This window comes from Leguminivora glycinivorella, chromosome 10 (genome assembly GCF_023078275.1).
Source record: "Leguminivora glycinivorella isolate SPB_JAAS2020 chromosome 10, LegGlyc_1.1, whole genome shotgun sequence".
NCBI lineage: Eukaryota > Metazoa > Arthropoda > Insecta > Lepidoptera > Tortricidae > Leguminivora > Leguminivora glycinivorella.
Genome location: NC_062980.1, coordinates 4,846,357 through 4,867,123, shown reverse-complemented (window position 1 = coordinate 4,867,123; position 20,767 = coordinate 4,846,357). Strand labels below are relative to the sequence as shown.

Sequence of the window (20,767 nt, the reverse complement as noted above, 5' to 3'; positions counted from 1 at the left end):
GCAATACGGGGAAGCCCTCTTCTGTGAGACGAGATTGCGTAACTAACGGCTCAGCCACGACATTGGTCTAAGCGGACAGCGGTGAGCGGCAGCCATACGTGCGAATGAAAAGTCCCATCGCTGTGTCTCGCTCCAATGTATGGCCGCCGCTCACCGCTGTCGCGCTTAGACCAATGTCGTGGCTGAGCCGTTAGGCTGGTTTTAGTGTCACGCGGACCGACCGCGCGAAGCGATCCGCACCCGATTAAGACGATACGGTAGGGGTCAATTCTCCATACAAACGCTCTCGACTATTTCCTCCCTGGTTTTTGAAGATAGAGCAATGATTTTTTCAACACAGATTGTTATTATTTTTATCTCAATCAATCAATCAATCAATCAAAATATTTATTCGTAATAAATTTATTCGTAGTTATCTGTGTCGGACCGTGTTGATTTTTTTGATATTCTTCTTTTTAAAGACTAGAGCCAATCAAAAATTTCCAAAAACGGCCTTTTTCATTGTGGCGCAAAAAAAGGTGTGATACTCAAGATTGGTAACAATTAACCAAAAAAGCTAAACAAATTTCGTTCCGATTAATTAAGTTTTGAAGGATGAAAGAGTCGAGAGCGGAACCTCGATTTTAAAGATTTTTTTGAAATATCTTTTGACTGAGTTGTTCTTAATTGACAATTTTTTTTCGATAAATCTAGTTAATAACACTTGTATATTTAACTAAAATTCCCAAGTTGGAAGGGGGGCTCCATTCCATTTTAGAATTTTCGCTACCGTATCCTTTTACTTCAGGGAGCGTTTTAGAGTGGCGCGGACGGGTCCGCGCGGACGACAACTTCATACAAATTGGTCGCGCGGATCACTAAAACCAGCGTAACAGTCATAAATGAACGCTAGGTATGCAGATCTGTTACAATTTAGTTCTGTAGGAGTAACATTAGAAGGCCAATTCCAACGTACACCTAATCTATGACGCTGATATAATTCATTCACAAAATTATATTTCATTCAGTGGTATGAGTCATCTCATGAGTGAGTGACTCATCTTCGGTATGTTTTCAGTCCCCATGAATATAATAGGAGCAAAATTCTTGAACATCAATAAACTTTATGACTATAAGGCCCACTTGCAACAACCACTTAACTCGGAGTTAGTGGGCTGACATCTGTCAAATTCCATATAAGATGGAGGGTTAACTCGATTATAAATGGGAGTGTGTGTGTCTGTTTGTATGTCTGTCTTTCACGGTAAAACTTTTTTAAGTGGAGATAGTGTAAGGGATGGAGAGTGATATAGGCTACTTTTGGTCTCTTTTGAACACCCCCCTCCCTAAAATTGGGGGTGGAAGTTTGGTTGGAGCATTCATTCGAATTACACGCTTGCAAAGTCGCGGACAAAAGCTAGTATGGCTTTTCTCTGAAATTCCAGGATCAGGACATAAAGACCCTTCTCTATTGGAACACCACGTTATATGTAGTTATATTGCGGTTACTCCTTGAATCATTAAACGCCTGTAGAATTGTGTATGCTCTTTAGAACTTTAGTGGGAATCATTGCGTGAATATTACAAGGCGCATATACGGACACAATACATTTTTTCTAAGATGTAATAGATTAAGTTTTCCACCAAGGAAAACATCGTGAGGAACCCGGACTAATCCCAAGGCCTACTTAGTTACCCTTCTGGTTCGGAAGTTCACATCACATGGCAGGTGCTCTCGTAAAACTAGTGTCTATGCCAAATCTTGGGATTCGTAGTCAAAAGCGAACCCCAAGCTCTCATAAGCCGTGGCAATTGCCGGGATAACACTAGGAGAGTGATTATGATGTAATATTTTATATTAGGTTAAAACACAAAATATTTTATTTCTATTTCTATAAATTTATTAATTTATTTATTGTTGAGAAACAAACAGCGAAAAACTATACAAATGTATAAACAAAAATAGACTAAACATAAGCCAAACAGTTACCACTTATAAAGACTAACATATTTTGTTGCTCAAACTAGACTTATACAATTTCGTTAATCTTCAATAGGCTCTGGCTAAACATACCACGTGATTAACTTTAACAATAAATACTACATAAATGATAAACCGCAATATTACCTTGCTCATTATATATATATTAATAGGTACCTATATGCAGCTCGTTCTCATGCAACTTGTTATACTTAAGTAATTTAAGAATCAATCAATTGTTATTTTTTATATTTATCTATGTGTAAGTTATTTATTACTATTCTCAGTATTTATTTTCATTCTCTAGGCTACTAGGTTTTTTCTTAATCTTAGTTATTGATAGGTAACAATATTTCTGATGTACAAAATGCAAGTTTATTCATTCAATACAAGTTTTCAACACTTTTTTAAAGATCGTTACGCTCTTTATTTTAATTAATAGTCCAAATGTACATCGAATTAAAGTTGCATGTATGCATGTTTTTTCAGTATTTTGTTTATTTTATATTTCAAAGAGTATGTGCAAAGTTTCATTGCAAAAGGGATGACAACTACATAAAAAAATGGCATTATGTTCAGTCCGTCCGTTAGATCGTCCAAAAATACTGAACACATATTTTTCTCTTTTTCTAATTAATGAAAAAATACAAAGATATAGAGCATCAAAGTTCCGGAGGGAGGGCTTGTGCGTCACTTCTAAGTAAAAATTGTACCTAGGCGTGACGTCACGCGAAACTTCAACGCACTGTACCGTCGTCATTTTTCGTTTACGAGAAAAAAAGAAAAAATACGTGTCTATAATTCTTTGATAATCTAACTGACAGACTAATTAGTTTTTTATTCGTCTCGCCTAATCAACACGTAGGTTTGAAATAAGAGGAAAGCTCCTTTTGTAAGGGAAATTGATGCTGGCGGGCCGAAGGCACTGAGAAACTACAAAATAAATTAAAATAATAGTACAATTACTACAGAGACCGGGACAAATGGGGTTGCCGGCCGAAGACATATAGCGATCGAATTTTCGTTCCCCTTTAGTACCCCGTATACACCTATAAAAAAACGAAAAATTAAAAAAAAATTAAAAAAAAACGAAAATTTTTTTTTTGTATGAAAACGCACCCCAAAATCAAATGTTGTCTAGGGCCCGTACCAGTTGCAGTCGGCACGTCTATAAAGCCCCTTATAGTTTTTTTTAATTGGCTAAATACCTGGATCTTATGTCACAATTATCTGTGTTTGGAAATTAAAAAAGAAGACTGCCGGCCTTGGCCTGCAAGGTTTGTATGAAATTCCATTATCTATCAATCGTCCTAGCCGCACCTGCAACGTCATACTTCGCTGCCAATTATAAGGCACATAACATCAATATTTCATACCATGTTTGAGAAAAATTACAAACAATAAAAGAACAAATAAACGTACAAATAGATTCACAATATTCACATACAAATTTAAAACTTTGGTGTCAGGTGCCGTAGCCGAATGGCATTTCTGCGACGCGAAACGAAACGCCGCGAAAGGTAGTCTGGCTCTGTTGCGCCAATACGAAAGAGCGATAGAGGTAGATATCTACGAGCGTTTCGTTTCGTGAGCGTTTATGCCATTCGGCTACGTACACCCGTGAGGGCGATTTTTGAATCTCGTATACGGGATTTTGTCACTAAAATACCGGTTGAAAACGGTGACTTGCTTATTATTTTCAGTGACAATTTTCTGAATTCGAACGCGTGAGACTCAAAAATCGGCCCACAGGGCTCAGTGCACGTTCGGTGCGGAGCGTTCGACGTGGCGGGCGAGTGTGCATTTATCTATTAAACAGTCTTCCGAAACATATACAAGATAAATACCTAACCAATCCTACATCTATTAACGATATAAAAAAATACCTCTTATCTTCGAATAAGTATGAATATCTTAGAACAAATTAAATTATTCTCATTTGAAAATATTTTAATTTGTATTTTTAAGTAGTAACACTACTATTATACTATAAACATTAAATAAATGTCATATACAAAGAAAAAGTGACCAAGGCCTCCAAGTGTTCCGAGCTGGAATCGAACCAGCGTACTCCGTTAACCGGACGGATGCCTGTAAAACCACTCGGCCATCGGATCACGAAAGCAAGGGTCGAAATTTCCAAGTATATGACACAATTACCGAAGGCTTGGCGCCCCCCGCCATCTCTGAGGTAGAACCGAAACTAGTTCGACCTCCTAACTGAATCAACACATGTGATTACGAGCTAGCGAACACTTGGAGGCCTTGGTCACTTTTTCTTTGTATATGACATTTATTTAATGTTTAAAGTATGAATATATTTTGTAAAATGTGAAATGTGTAAAATAAATACTGTAAGACTAATTATACTTAAATTAAATAGATAAGTCCGAACTCTAGCTGTAAACAAGCCATTTCTGGCTTAGCAGTTAAGTAACACGAAACTCTGCGCATAACTTAAGATTTAGTACTTTAATAAATTAAAAAAAAAAAAATTCAGCGTCGACTCAGGACACTTGTATGAACTTTCATTGTTTGATATGCACGCCGCGCGCCCCGCCCCGCTGCACGCCTAATATAAGCGTGCTCTGAGGCCTTACATAACACTTGATTTGAGCGATGATGTAACTGCAACCACAGACCTATCATTTCGCTTACGCTTAAAGACTGCTGAAGTGTGCAAAAGAGAAGCTGTCACGTATAATGATCATCCTATGAGTGCAAAAGAGGCTGACTACAAATGAAAAAACGTGACCATTTTTGATGACAGGCAGCGGCCGCTAGCGGCCTACTCAATTTAAGTTAACGGATTAATCGGACTTTTCAGTACAAAAAGTTGTATTTAGAGCACAGATCAAATAATACTAGTACAGATACCTAACCCCATACTAAAAATGGGCGCCGTCCTAAGTATTCTAGACCTGTGTACTAAATTTAATCCACACTCAAAGAGCTAGATGGCGCCAGTAGCCACGCGTGGCCAACAAAACTCTTATCAGTATCCTACGTCGAAATAGTCATCAAACTGCAACATCTTGCGACATCTGTTTTAGCTTTCACGCACTAAACATACAACGTCATGTGCACGTTTAAAGTCAGCCATTACTAGATGGCGTTGTAGACATAGCCTACCAGTGGATTGTATGCCGCGCGGTTTGTATGTGTGCGTGCAGGTGGTGCGCAATGTACGTACGCGCTGGGTCCCCTCATCAGTGTGCGTAGTCGAATGCACACGTGCTCACGATAATATTTGTTTCGTTGTATCTATCTACCTCTAATTATAGCTCTTGCATACTTGCGCGACAGAGCTAGACTACATTTCTGTCGGCATATGGTGTCGACAATTGCCATTCGGCTACGCCGGCTGCTGAGTAAAATATAACACGCACCTATTATTATTGGTATTATTTTGTTGAGCCGTTTTATTATGAGTCCTGTGGCACATTGTTGTTTATATAACCTCGTAAGGACGTCTTGTTAAACCAAATGTTAAAACTCCAGTTTTAAGTAGGTAACATGAATAACAAATTATTTAGTTTCACTAATCAAATTGATTGCTCTATAAATTGATATAATCTGTCAAACAAGTCTGTCAGTAAATAAGAACAAAGAAAACTATAGGTATCCTTTTCTATAGCACCCTAAAGAAAAGGACGCGTGGTGACCTGGTGACGTCTTAGAAAAGTTACTTCGTTGGGTTAGTATCGACACAGATCGACTAGAGAGAGGTAGTTTATCGATACAATAAGTTCGAGAACAGCATATTAATGCAAGTTAAAATAAATCATGTAAATAAAATTGTTATTTGTTATACACACTGTTTTTATTGAATTCCGTTAACTTTAAGGGAAGGTCAAATGAATTTAATGTCTCTAAGAAGAGTTAAGTCTCTTACGGTTATCGAGTTATTAAAAAAATAAAGATAACTACTGAACATGTATATGACTGCCTTTACCAAAGATAATTACTGAACACGTGTGTGACCAATTCCTAATGTTTTTTTGTTTTGACATGTGCAGTCAATCACTTGACACTAACTTGAATGTTATTCGTAAGGGTCTCTCACACTAATAAATTCATTTGTTATGTATGAAAATGATGAAAAATATTTTTTGCGGATTTAATTAAAAGAGGTATACATCAGTAGGCCTAGCACATGATGGCCGCGGGAGTATGTCGCCGCGAGATAGATGCCACGTCTTCTTCTAACTGTATTAATGACATAAGGACGGGTAGTCTATCTCGCGGCGACATACTCCCGCGGCCATCATGTGCTAGGCCTACAGGGTGGCCTCCGCGCGGCTTGTATGTGTGCTCGCCGCTTAGGCCCCGCGCACACGGAGGCAACAGTTGCTCGGCGACTTTCGTATTTGTATGAAAAGTTGCGTCGCCTCGTGTGCGCACTTTCATACTAAGCCATGGCCGTGACAAAAAAGTCGCCAGCAACAGTTGCCCGTGTGCGCGGGCCCTTACGTACTCGCTCTATCCGCGACACATGCAGCGGATGTGAATGAACAAGATTTAGTCGCGGCCCCGCGCCCCGCGCCCCTACCTACCTATACTAGTCCTATTCTACGCATCACATTTGCACTGACCTTGAGAGGCCCGAGCCCCCAATCAAAGAATGCGTTGGTTTATTAAAATTTAAAGCACTCGAAAGCAGGCGCGTAGTTAATTAGAAATGTGGGAAAAAAACCGTCGCGTCGTCGGTGTCGTTTTTCATTTCGTGTATGATATCTATTTCAATTTATAAATATGGAAATGTATATTATTAAGTAAACAAATACATGTACTTAATATAAAAAATAAAAGGTAATGTAGCTAGGTATTTGACAAAACATTTTCTAGAGTAATATTGTCTTCGGTTACCGCGATAGTTACTCTACTCATGAAATAAAATTATGGAAACGGATTAAATCGCGTATAATGAATTTAAAATACAGTATAGAAATAAAAACAAATAGTAGTAAATATAGTATTTTAAATTCATTATACGCGATTTAATCCGTTTCCATAGTTTTATTTCATTTTCTAGAGTAATTTTTACTCATGAAATTGAGAAAAACACCGAAATTAGTTATTTACTAAAACTTGACGTTCATATGTTCATTGTAATTTGTAATATGCCTACTTGAAAAATAAATATTTCATTTTCATTTCATTTCAACACATAATTACTATTATCTGTTATGGCCTTATGGCTGCCGGCCAGATGAGCCATTTTTTTTTCAAAGTTGTTCACCCCTCTTTTTTTGTAACATGGGTGTTTTTTACGCGATTTATACTCAGAATCTCAAGGTCTTTCGATCCTGCCTGATAGGAAGTAAAAAAAATGTCTTAAGATATCCATACATTTTTCAAACCTTCCATTCCGTTACTGCCATACAAAATGTATGAAAAAATGGTAACGGAATGGGAAAAAACTTGGGAGACTTTTTTCTCCTATTAGGAGTGAAAGAGCTCACGTGGAGTGGAAACCACATAAAAATTTCCAAATTAAAAAAAAGTCGGGTGGACGTACAACTTTGACAAAAATAAAAATGTCCCAGATAACAGTTCTAATCAACATTCAATAATTAAAATTATTTATTAATAATGAAGAACTAACACGATAAGGTAGGCAAGCACGAATTCAAATTTGTGATTTTTGTGTTTATTGCCATCGCGCAGTCGGGGGCGGTGCCGCTCGGCTGCCCGCAGAAAGCCACTTTATTTGTGCGCCTGCTAACGCACACAGACGCGTCCGGTGTACTCGTGTCCGCACCGCCGCAGCGCCGGCCGGCACCCGTGCGGCACAGTGTGTTAAAAACCCCAATTTTGTCTCACCTTGTTTTTATTGCATAATACACACACATATTCACATATTGCTTTTCGTTTTACCAACAACGCCATTCATTCATAAGTTTCATTAACGATACCATGTGGTTACGGAGTGCACACGAGTTGAATACGGCTACGTAACCAGTCTAAAATGTGCCGTCCAGACGCGTAAGAAGATCATGGTTCCGGAGAGCGCCCTTACACTGGTTTTTTGAGCGTATGACTAGCCCGCACTCAAGTGGCTATTCTAATTATATCACGTACGTTATGCACAGTCACTCCATCTAGTGACGAGAGGTAATAATACTTAGACGACTCAATAACGTTCAATGCCGCTTTGCTGATGTTGTATTCAGTCGTGTAATAAATTTTAGATTCGAATTTTGAAAATTTTGCATTGAATTCGTGTTTTTGTGGATTTGTGTATTAAATTAATGATATTCTTAATGCAAGGGACTAAAATAATACCTTTGAGACCTTTAAATTTATTGAATAAATAAGTCATAATGGCTAATCGTGGCACGTAGCGCCATCTATGATTTTGGTTTGATATTAATTATACGATGTTCCGGATGAGACCCCATGATTTAGAGTATTTACAGTGGGTAATTTCCGTTTCGATAAAACAGTTAGAAGAGCAAATTATTCACGATATCATACATAATTTCTGAATTTAATACTCCCAATGACACTTGACATTGGTCCAGTTTTGGTCTCACTTTTGATATTCGACAGTTGTTCTTTGTCATCCTACTTCTATGACTGCAACAGCGTTTCCGTTGCGTCGTCAGATCCGGCGTAGCGGCTGTTGCGACTGAAACGCAGGCTTGCTCTGTCGCGCCACTACAGATAAACGACAATTATTATTAGAGCTTGTTACGATACGCTTAGGAATCGTAAGCGATAGTGACATTTGCTAGGTACCCTACGCTTTTGAAATGAATATGTGTTCAGCGACGGTGACGCGTTAAACCTCTTCATACTTGCACAGGCATAATAATTAATAAAACACATCCATTGGCCACATATTTTAAGTAGCGCGGGAAAACGCCGAACGACCGCGCCACGCGACCGTCACGTTTGAAATACCACATCTTGCGGTCAAAACTGAATGGTGTTGAACTGGCTGCGATATATGAATTGAATAAGTTGAACCTGAAAAGAAATAAATAACTGTAGTTACTTGGATATTAGGCATTAAAATAAGTACTTATTTTTATATCTTCTGCGCCACTAGTGCCAATAATCGAAAAAGCGTATTTGCGTCAAAACTAAGTAATCAAACATTTCATGATTGCTGAATAGAACAGAACATTTGTAGAATGAAGAGTCATTAATGAGAGTAATACGAGTAAAATTGTGTCGCTTAACTTCAAACTTGGGTAAATCCATTCTGCTATAAGGTTGAATATATAAAAAATATAATATTCATTTGAATAATCAACCTTATAGCAGAATGGTTTTACCCGGGTTTGATGTTAAGCGACACAATTATAATTATGACGCGTTCCACGTTTGAAGGTCAGAAAAAATCAGACCCCAAATCAAAATTGGCTACTGTATAATAAGTAGTTATTTTGGATTTTATTCTCGTTAGATTTAATTATGAACTTAGTTCTGAAATGTCTATTGTCTACCTTTAATAAACTTCTTCCTTACCACATTATCTAATACTTATTTTTTTCTAATGTCATTAGAGTTGCGACGAGGATACATGCGATTCTTGAAATGACCTGAAAAAAAATCGTACAAGTTTCAGTTTTTGAAATGGGAACACATTGTAGAAAATTACGCCACTTTGAAAAGCTTTTGGCACATCACTTAGGTACAGACGTAATGAGAAAAGCTTTTTCTTCGTATTTTTACGGAAACGTTCGTGTTTGTCATGTTAGTACAGACAGTGTCAGAAATCTTTTCGCAAAATATCTGTAAGTTGTGACACAGTAAATTAACTTAATGGAGTCAAAGTTAAGACTAATTTTAATGTGAAGCCACGGAGAGAAAACAGCAGTTTTTGAGTTATCTTTGATTCAAGTATTAAATAAATTATGATATACTTGTATTTTAACCGTGCTAATAAGACTAACTATCTAGACTAACTTTGGTTCCTAATCTAAATTTATAAAAAAAAACTGACTGACTGATTGACATATCAACGCACAGCCGAAACCGCCAGTCCTAGAGACTCCAAATTGGGCACCTAGTTTCCTTATAAGGTGTTGGAAAGCTCTAAGAAAAGAGTTTTCAAAATTCACATCCGGGGGTGAAATGGGGGCAAAAAGTTCAACGTTCTAATAAGATTATTTTTAGTACGCGGGAGAAGCCGCAGGAAAAAAATAGTTTTTCCCCTCACTAGCTCGGAAACACGTGTTTTGTCCTTTAATACCAGCGGGTAAAAATTTGACCTTGAATATAGTCAAATTTTCTGCTTTAAAATTGATAAAACTGGGTGAATCTAGTGATTAAGATGATTTACCACCTATAGAACTACTGGAAGCCGTGATAAACGCGTTTTTTTGCGTTTTACTTTCCTCGCTATAGTGAGGGGAAAAGTTTTGTGTTACACTCGGGCGCAAATGTATTTTACTTCTCGTGTGTTAAAAAGCTCGCAAGTTCAGGATTCTATTCTCGAACCACTCGCTTCGCTCGTGGTTCAACTATAGAATCCTTACACTTGCTCGTTTTTCAATTCCACACTCGGCGTTAAAATACAGCTTTGCCCCCTTGTATAACAAATAACTATTGTATAAGATTTCGAACAAACACAGATTATCTAAACTAATTAATTCAAGAACGTAACATAATGTTTGACACTACTAGGGTCTCAGCAGCTAAATGATCTTGATCAATTTTAGATTTGAGGAAAAACGTATCAGATGAACATACATTTTATCCATTGTATTTTCCTAGAAAAAGAGTTACAGTAGAATTAAGTTTAGACACAAGCCAATTAGTCACCATTGCAACAATGTGCCTGAGATCATATTCAATCTGGAATTATATTCCGACTTGAAAACTTTTGTTTCAATTCTACATTGATTAAGACGATACAGGGGGGGGTCAATTCTTCATACAAACGCTCTCGACTATTTCCTCTCTGGTTTTTGAAGATAGAGTTTTTTTTCAACACATATTGTTATTATTTTTATCTATGTCGGACCGTTTTGATTTTTCTGATATTCTTATTGTGGCATTCAAAATTGGTAACAAATAGCCAAAAAAACTAAACAGTCCAACATAGATTATTTTATTGTAATTCAGATTCTCAAATTTCTTTGCGATTGATTGACTTTTGAAGGAGGAAACAGTCGAGAGCGGAACGCAATATCATTAACTGAGTTGTTCTGAATGGATATTTTTTTTTCGATAAATCTAGTTAAGGTCATTGTGGGCAAGACCATCTACCCGGAAAGACCATCTACTGAATATAACTTTTGTATTTATACAGAGTGGGGCCTGTAACAAAGGCGAAGAATTGAACTCTAGGCTATTCTCCTTATACTGATCAACATTTGTTCGGCGACTTTTAAAAATAACTTGTATTTTGATTTTTATTACCCTTGAAAGTTTTTTCTAAGAGGTAATGTATTGCGAATTCTGTTAAGTCTAACGTGTGACAGACAACGTCAATGACAACAATAATGGCGTACATTGAAGCTAATATTTATTTTGCATGAAAAATTAAAAAAATTAAAGACTTCATAATTTTTAAAATTCACTGAACAAATGTTGATCAGTATAAGGAGAATAGCCTACAGTTCAATTCTTCGCCTTTGTTACAGGCCCCACTCTGTATATCTATCACTTCTTACACCTCCGAAGGTATACCAGTTTTTCATCTAAAATAACTAATAACTAAAATTCCCTAATTGAAAGGGGGGTTCCTTTCCATTTAAGCATGTTCGCTCGTGTAGCGTTTTAAATAAAATAAAAATATCGGCCAAGTGCGCGTCGGATCAGCCACAATTTATGGTATATGTATACATTTTATTTAGTAGCTGTTGACATAAATAAGTATTTATGTATTAGCAGTCTAGCACAGTTAGATCAAATGCCGGGATATCGCAAGGAGGATGATGATGAGTCTAGCACAGTTAGACCTACTTTATACGAAGTTATTTCTTTTTACTTATTTGCTGATAGACTTCAAAACAATTTTCGTAAGAAATATTTAACAATATTTATGTTCTAAATTATTATTTCATATCTTTCATTGCGTGGTCTAAAAGTTAGAAGGGATACAAGTTTTTCGACACTAAGAGTGATTGTCTCCGAAAGTATTTACCTACAGAATCAAATAATATTTTTTGCAGCTTTCATATCATTTTTAAAACCTATGTTATTAGTGTATCAAAGAATAATTTTACTGGATAAGAATTTCCTCCTTTAGTTACATGCTCATAGGAAAAACATTCGATGAAATTAATAATAGAAAACACCACTTACCACACGGATGATTCCTAATTTTTGAACACTTAACGCACATATCGATTCCATTTTTATTTATTTTATAATGTTCTGTTGGGCATTTTGTTAATGACGATCTATAGTTTCTATGTGGATATGCATTGATACATAATCCTAAAGCGAGTATTAGAAGAAACACGTGGGATAGCTTCATTTTGTAGCACAAGTAACGTCTTGCTTGGAGCGCAGCTAAGACAATACTGGTCGGGCGTTGAGACTGATTGATGACTTGCTTAGGCAGTGACGTCGCATCGGATGAAAACTTTTAGGCGGTGAGATGAGTGACTTATCGCACCTTGGACCTTCTCAGGTACTCATATCTCTTGGGCGTGGAGCCATCTACATGATTTACATGAATTCGTAGGCGTTCCTTTGGTCAGCACCAGATATCCCTCGTATCAAAAATGGACTAAGAGCTCAAAGCCGCCAGCACCGATAGCATGGTCGCGCGATAAATAATATAACATCAAGCCGTCCCTTTCGCACTATTTGTAAGTGCGATGCCTGCCAGATCTTTCTAAATTTCTCAAGGACAAAAACAAACGGCATAATGCAGAGTTAGTATCGACGTTTATTGTCTGCATAATTAATTATAAGATATTAGTAGTAGTAGTAGTAGTAAACACTTTATTGCACAGAATAAAATACAAAAATTGATCCCCTGGTGAAAAAAAAATCTCGATCCAATTTAAAGAATCTCGTCGATTCTTTAAATTGGATCTTAAGTATATTCAGGAAGTAAATACAATATTGGCGGGACATCCCAAAACTTCAATAGGTAGTATGATGGGTGATTACCTAGTGTTTGATTGGGTATTTCTTATCCTTGACAAGATCTGGTTTGAGGGGAATTCCAAAAATTTGAACACCATATTTTAACACCACAGCTGCAGTGGAAAATATATATTACTTAGGTCTATTTTGTTACAAGCTTTTATTCAACTTGCCTTGTTATAGTATGTTAGTGTGCGTCAAAACGTAGTTAGAAGCTAAATTTGACCCACTTCCCGGTTTCCGATTGAACTGAAATTTTGCACACATATGTAAATCACGTGACAATGCAATATTATGGTATCATGGAGATGATCTGATGATGGAGCAGAAAGGTGGTCATAGGAACTCTGTTATGAAACGTCGTATCCCCATCGAGTATAAGGGGTTTTTAGAAACGTCTAGGAGAGCAGTAGATAACTGTTGAAAGAAAGGTACAGTTGGCGATAAAAGCTTGTGCCAAAAATGAAATTTTTGCAAAAAAACTAATTTGTAGTCCGGTTTGAGTTATTTGATCTCTTTCTGATATGATACACATTCGTACTGATAGACAGACACTCGGTCAACGAAACGTTTTAAAGAAATATAACTTTTCAAACTGATGGGTTGAGATTAGTATCATAATCATTGACACTGAAATCAATACATTACAAGGTTAGGGCAGGGTCACTGTGCCAAAGGTAGTGTAGGTACAAAAAATAATAAGTATTGATGATTTTGTTGAAACACCACCCTAAAGCAACCCCAAGGTTGCTTTGATAGGAACGATTTGGGTGACCGGACTTTGCTCGGAACAAATATGAGAATATACAGGAAAATATAATACATAATAAAAATACGACTTTTTAATCCAGCCGAAATATTGTAACTCATTTCATTTGTTGCCAAATTGTCGCTTAAAAGGTTTCCCATTTCCACCGTCGATAATATGTACTATCAGCTGCAAAAGTGGATGGCGAATTTATCAATGAATTCATTCATAATTTCTCTATGCACTTTTGCAGCTGATAGTACATATATTGCACGATTATGGGATACGTTTATAAAGGTTACATACAAATTATAAGTATAGGATAGGAATTGACGCGAGAGGTGTAGCATTTTCCTTTTTACCTCATTTTTTACATTCAAGTCTCGTTACGACGTTCCGGTTAGTGGCGTATCATCTGATTCACTTGACATTGATTTCATTATTAATCTTGTGCGTCCGGTCACACAGTCGATTTCTTACCGCCAATCTCTAATGACAATTTTGCTACTTACCGTTAGATGGCGACTATAAGTTAAGCTTCGGACCGAGTTACGCGCTGGTCACAGAGATTGGCGATCTAGGTGTAATTGGGCCTTTTATTTTCAAAGTTGTCTAGCCCACTTTTTAGTTACATGGGTATTTTTTACGCGATTCATACTAAGAATCACGAGGTCTTTCGATCCTGATATGAGAAAAAATTATTTAGGTCTTCCATTCCGTTACCGACATACAAAATGTATGAAAAAATGGTAACGAAATGGGAAAAAAAACCTTGGGACACTTTTTTTCTCCTATTAGGATTAAAAGAGCTCGCGATTCCGAGTGAAAATCACATAAAAATTTTCAAATCCAAAAAACAGTCGGGTGGACTTTGAAAAGAAATGGCCCAATTACTCTATGATAATACTTCTACATCTATTGACTAAAATATTTCTTTTCCAGGGTTTCTCCACCTCCATAGTAACCACAACCCAGCGGCTGATGGCCGAAAAACAGAAAAGCGATCTGCTTCTCTCAAAGATGCTCCCAATGCCAGTGCTGCAACGGCTACGAGCACAAAAGACCGTCCCAGCAGAGGCCTTTGACGCAGTCACGATATTCTTCAGTGATATTGTGGGGTTTACGGCCATATCGGCTAATAGCACGCCTATGGAGATTATCAATATGCTTAACATGCTATATCGGTAAGGTTCAAATGACTAATTTTACTTAGTTTTTAATTTACCCGTGTGGTGACGGGTTAAGAATTTCACCACCCCCTTTCTTCCCGTGGGTGTCGTAGAAAGCGACTGTGGGATATGGGTTAAATTGTAGCGTAGGCGAGAGGCTGGCAACCTGTCACTGCAATGTCACAATTTCGTTTTCTTTCAACCCCTTATTTGCCAAAAGTGGCACTGAAACTTGAGTAGTTTCATGTGCTCTGCCTACCCCTTCATGGGATACAGGCGTGATTGTGTGTATGTATGTATGTATGTTTTAATTTAGTACCTACCATACAGGAATAAGTAAGGAAATAGTTATCACTCCATACATCAGTAAATGCGAATTATTTTCAGTGACATCTACCGTCAATCACGCGTCAAATAGCGTTAATTATCAGTACCTCTACTTGACACTAGGTGTAAACAGTGTCGTGTCTGCCAAAAATGTAATATTAAAACAGTTTACAACTTTACCTATTACAAGCAGAAGGAATTGAAAACAGAATACAGATCAATATTATTGTAATATTAGCTAAAAATTGTTGAACATTAGACTTTTCGTTCGTCGCGACATCTATTGACAAGTAGCAGTACCAATAATTTACGCTATTTGATGCTAGATGTCACTACAATAACTCGTCGTTGCCCGTGTGGTGACGGGTTAAGAATTTCACCACACCCTTTTTTCCCGTGGGTGTCGTAGAAGTCGACTGTGGGATATGGGTTAAATTGTGGCGTAGGCGAGAGGCTGGCAACCTGTCACTGCAATGTCACAATTTCGTTTTCTTTCAACCCCTTTTTGCCAAGAGTGGCACTGAAAATTGAGTAGTTCATGTGCTCTGCCTACTCCTTTATGGGATACAGGCGTGATTGTATGTATGTATGTATGTAATAACTCGTATTTACTGATGTATGGAGCTACAACTCTTTCCTTAGGTACTTATTCCTCTATGATACCTACGACTCTTTTTTTTTTCGCGACTAAATAGGTAACCGTCCTGCACGGTTAGTATGTATGTCGCCGCGAAATAGACTACCCGTCCTTATGTCATTAATACAATTGTAAGAAGGCGTGTGATCTATCTCGCGGCAATTATGTGCTAACCGTGCTGGTTCTCTGTTTTGACAGAGTCAAAATTTAATTGGGGCCTATATAATATTTGTGGTGACCCATATTTGTAAGCGGTTCAGAATGCGGTATCTGTGATTAAACCACAACCAGCAACCACACATTAGTCAGGCGTTATAATAGTTTTCCATGTTACTGAACATGATTTCTGCTGAAATTTTTAATAGTAGTTTCCGATATTACAATGGCAAAACACTGCGGTCAGAACATTCCGTCTAGTGATTGTTTTAAATCTTCGCTTTGACTAAATACTTTAAAACCAAAATATTATTCATAAATAGGTATAGTTACCTTCGGATTGGAAGGTCAGACGGCATTCGCTTTCGTAAAACCACACCTCGGACACTGGCCATCAAATATATGAAAGAGGTGCGTTCCTAGCACACAGTCTAAGCTCGTGTAGGTGAACGCGTACTAAGCTTGTATGAGTGAAATATGACAGGTCGATTGTTCGCATTTTTGACAGGCGGTAACTGTGAGGTAACCGAGAGGGGATGGGTGGCACTTTCAGCGGGGAGCGGGAGTGGCCATACTGTACGATAGTACTCTTTATTATACTGTGGTAAAACTAACCTACCTAATACGCCAAATCTTGGGACTAGTTGTCAAAGCGTGGCAAATGCCTGGATATAACGCAATGAGGATTATGAAGAGTTATCTACATAAGTGCTCTCTACTTTATTCATACAAATTATACCATCATCTATTCATTTAATGTTTTTACTCTTTTTTCAGGTTATTTGATGAAAAAATAACGCAGTATAATGTCTACAAAGTAGAAACTATAGGCGATGCATATATGGCTGTTTCTGGCTTGCCTCAAAGAAATGGTTTGTATACCTAATTCGAATATCTGTAACCTTATCACGAGTCTGATTCTAAGACATTTAGTTACACCTACATAACATAACATAATAAATACTTGTGTCTTGCTCAGTATTGTACTGTACCTTATATCAAATGATAACTTGATAAAGTAAGTAACTTATATCAATGATTCATATTTAAAAGATACAAACCATCATTCAAATCCACAGCGCATGCCACGTCAAACGCGTAGGTACAAAATATCATCCGCAACAAACTTTTCACAGGAAACCACATCAGTCACAACTCATAATCCACCACCGTGCACCAGTCGTCAACTTATTTTATATGTCATCGAATTTTGTATATCAATTTAATATTGTTATTTAGTAGAGTCCGTAGTTGCCTAAATCCACTGTTTTAACGCAACACTAATTCGGAAAGACACTTTGTCTTCCCCGCTACGAAGGAACAAAGTGGTCCTTTTCCTCTCTTATGAAAGATCAACGTGTCAATTTTCTTTTATGGACAATATGTATTTATTTATTAGTAAAAACATGTTTACATGACATTACAGTAATATGTCAACCAGGCTCCCATGAGCCGTGGCAAAATATCATAAGTACACTGATGGTACCTACAATTTACAAGGGAATGTACAAGTTTCTAATGGGGTGGCAACGCGCATGTGACACTGTTTGAGTTGCAGGCGTCCATAGGTTACGGTGACCGCTTTACATCAGGCGGGCTGTATACTTGTTTGCCACCGACGTAGTATAAAAAAAAAAAAAAAAAATTTTTTTTTCAATTTGTGTCTTGACGTGATATCATGATATTAAAATAAATAAATATGTCATTTGTGCTTATAAAAAATAAAAACACGCAAACATATTTGGGGAAAATATAATTTCGGACACTTCCAGGCTGCGAAACAGCGCCATCTAGTTTTAATCCTAAAAGCCCATTCATTTCAGGGGTACGCTTTATGTATGGGCTTTGTCAGTCCCGTATTACCTCTATATCGTTCTTGCACGGGAAGCATGGTCGCGAGATAGACGATAAAATAGCAGGCCGTCCCTATCGCACTATTTGTAAGTGCGATAGGGACGGCCTGATATTTTATCGTCTATCGCGCGACCATGCTTCCCGTGTTGGTAGCAAAATAATTATCACCTTGGGCGTTAACACTTTCCTCCCCCACTACGCTCCGTTTTAAAATATCTCGCTACGCTCAGGATTATACTAATTGCTTCGTTTAGGATTCAATGATATGCAATTTTGCTCTCTTCTAACATTATGTAATATTTTCAGGGAACAAGCACGCATCAGAAATAGCGGACATGTCCCTCTCCCTAATGCGGAGCCTGGATGGAGCCACAGTCCCCCATTGCCCCGACTCGGCGCTGAAAATACGCGCTGGGGTGAACACGGGGCCCTGCGTCGCGGGGGTTGTCGGGACCTGTATGCCGCGTTACTGCCTGTTTGGTGATACTATTAACACGGCGAGTCGTATGGAGAGTACAGGCGAAGGTAAGCTATTCGCGTCTATATGACAGATATCACTGTAGGACACTAGTCTTGTAGCACTAATGCACGGGGCCAGAGTCACCACTGCCCCGATTCAGCTCTAAAAATACGCGCTGGAGTGAACACGGGGCCATGCATCGTGGGGGTTGTCGGGACCTGTATGCCGCGTTATTGCCTGTTTGATGATACTATTAATACTGCTAGTCGTATGGAGAGTACAGGCGAAGGTATTCATGCGTCTATAAGGGTCGGTTGCACCAAACCATCTGTCATAGTTAAAGCGTTCGTTAAATTTTATTATATGGGAATTTCCACAGACGTCTGCCGCGTGACGATGAATGTCTGTCAAATGTGGTTGATGCTATTAAATTCGAACCCACTGATAAATTGTTCAACTCTAAACTGAAATGCCTACTATTAGAAAAATGCTATTACACAGTCGAATCATTCCTTAAAGATAATACACTAGTTTAATGTGACATCGAATTGGTTTAGGACTTTTAACTATAATCTTTTATATTTCTACAATCATACTATTATAAAATGACATTTATTAAATTAAATTAATATCTATATTAATAACTTGACCAATTAATTAATACAGCGATTTTCTAAAACAACATACTGTTAAAATTCCTAAATTAATCATTGATAATTAATCATTTATGGCAAATAAATGAAATGAAATGAAATGAAATGAAATGATATTGACTTATGTAATGTATAACCTAAATTAAGTTATATATTGTGTGCCCTTACAGGGTGTCATGAACTGGAATCAAATGTAAACTAACACCTTATTATGTACATGACAATGCCTAAATTCCTAAATTAATCATTGATAATTAATCATTTATGGCAAATAAATGAAATGAAATGAAATGAAATGAAATGATATTGACTTATGTAATGTATAACCTAAATTAAGTTATATATTGTGTGCCCTTACAGGGTGTCATGAACTGGAATCAAATGTAAACTAACACCTTATTATGTACATGACAATGCAATATTAAATAAATGACTAAATGATGCAACTGGCCCTAAGACAGATATCGCTGTAGGACACTGGTCTCGTAGCACTAATGTACGCGGCCAGAGTCCCCATTGTCCCTGTTCGGCGCTGAAAATACGCGCTGGGGTGAACACGGGGCCTTGCGTCGCGGGGGTTGTCGGGACCTGTATGCCACGCTCATGCCTGTTTGGTAATATTAACATGGCCACGGCGAGTCGTATGGAAAAACGGGAGATGGTGAGATACTAAGACAGAGATGTCACTATAGGGACACTGCCCGCCAAGCAAATTTTGTCACTAAAAGAGAGCGTGAATTTTTACTATAAAACTCCCTGTGTGAGACTAAACATATTATTTTAAAAAATATTTTAAGTGGATTATTCACGTATTAAGTGGATATAACGCTCGACATGTTTCGCTCCATTTCCGAGGAGCTTTATCAAGAATAACGACCCCGCCTCTACACGTTGAGAGCGCGGCGCATACTGCGGGCGCTATAATAAGCTCTGTGCGGCTGCTGGTGGGCGGAGGGGGGGTTGGCGGTGCGGGCGACGTCACCGTGGCGGGATCGGAGTTACCCACTATGTTACTTTTGTCATAACCTAACCACAAAATTAAAATTTTGAAAAAACCCCCGACCGCGACATAGTAGACCGATTTTCATGAAACATGGCTAAGAACACTGCCGACTTACTCAGCTTTCAGACAAAAAAAAAAACTAAATCCAAATCAGTTCATCCGTTCGGGAGCTACGATGTCACAGACAGACACACACACAGACAGACAGACACGTCAAACTTATAACATACATACATACATACATACATATAATCACGCCTGTATCCCTTAAAGGGGTAGGCAGAGCATATGAACTACTAAGTTTCAGTGCCACTCTTGGCAAAAAGGGGTTGAAAGAAATCCAAATTGTGACATTGCAGTGACAGGTTGCCAGCCTCTCGCCTACGCCACAATTTAACCCATATCCCACAGTCGACTTCTACGACACCCACGGGAAGAAAGGGGTGGTGAAACTTATAACACCCCGTCGTTTTTGCGTCGGGGGTTAAAAAGCAGGATTGCACACAACACTAAATACTTTTTAAAGAGCGCGAAATTTAAATTTTCTTAAAGACGATAAAAATTGTTGCAGCTATGAAAATCCACATATCAGACACGACGAAGAGGGCGCTAGACGACATCGGCGGGTACGAGGTGGAGTCTAGGGGGATTACAGAAATTCCTGTAAGTGTGAAATAAGTATAATACATTCTTACTGTTCAATTTAAACTTTGTGGATTATGGGTGTAATTGAAGGTGT

At 37.9% G+C, this 20,767-nt stretch overlaps 1 protein-coding gene across 1 annotated transcript in view; it reads left to right on the top strand.

The window, feature by feature from the left end:
- The window catches only part of LOC125230338, a 142,238-nt gene that overhangs the window by 120,333 nt on the left and 1,138 nt on the right, over positions 1–20,767 (top strand). The window contains exons 8-11 of the mRNA XM_048135470.1: positions 14,712–14,953; positions 16,836–16,930; positions 18,219–18,437; positions 20,600–20,691. Of these exons, the coding sequence (XP_047991427.1) occupies positions 14,712–14,953; positions 16,836–16,930; positions 18,219–18,437; positions 20,600–20,691 (648 nt within the window). The remainder of the gene's footprint in view (positions 1–14,711; positions 14,954–16,835; positions 16,931–18,218; positions 18,438–20,599; positions 20,692–20,767) is intronic.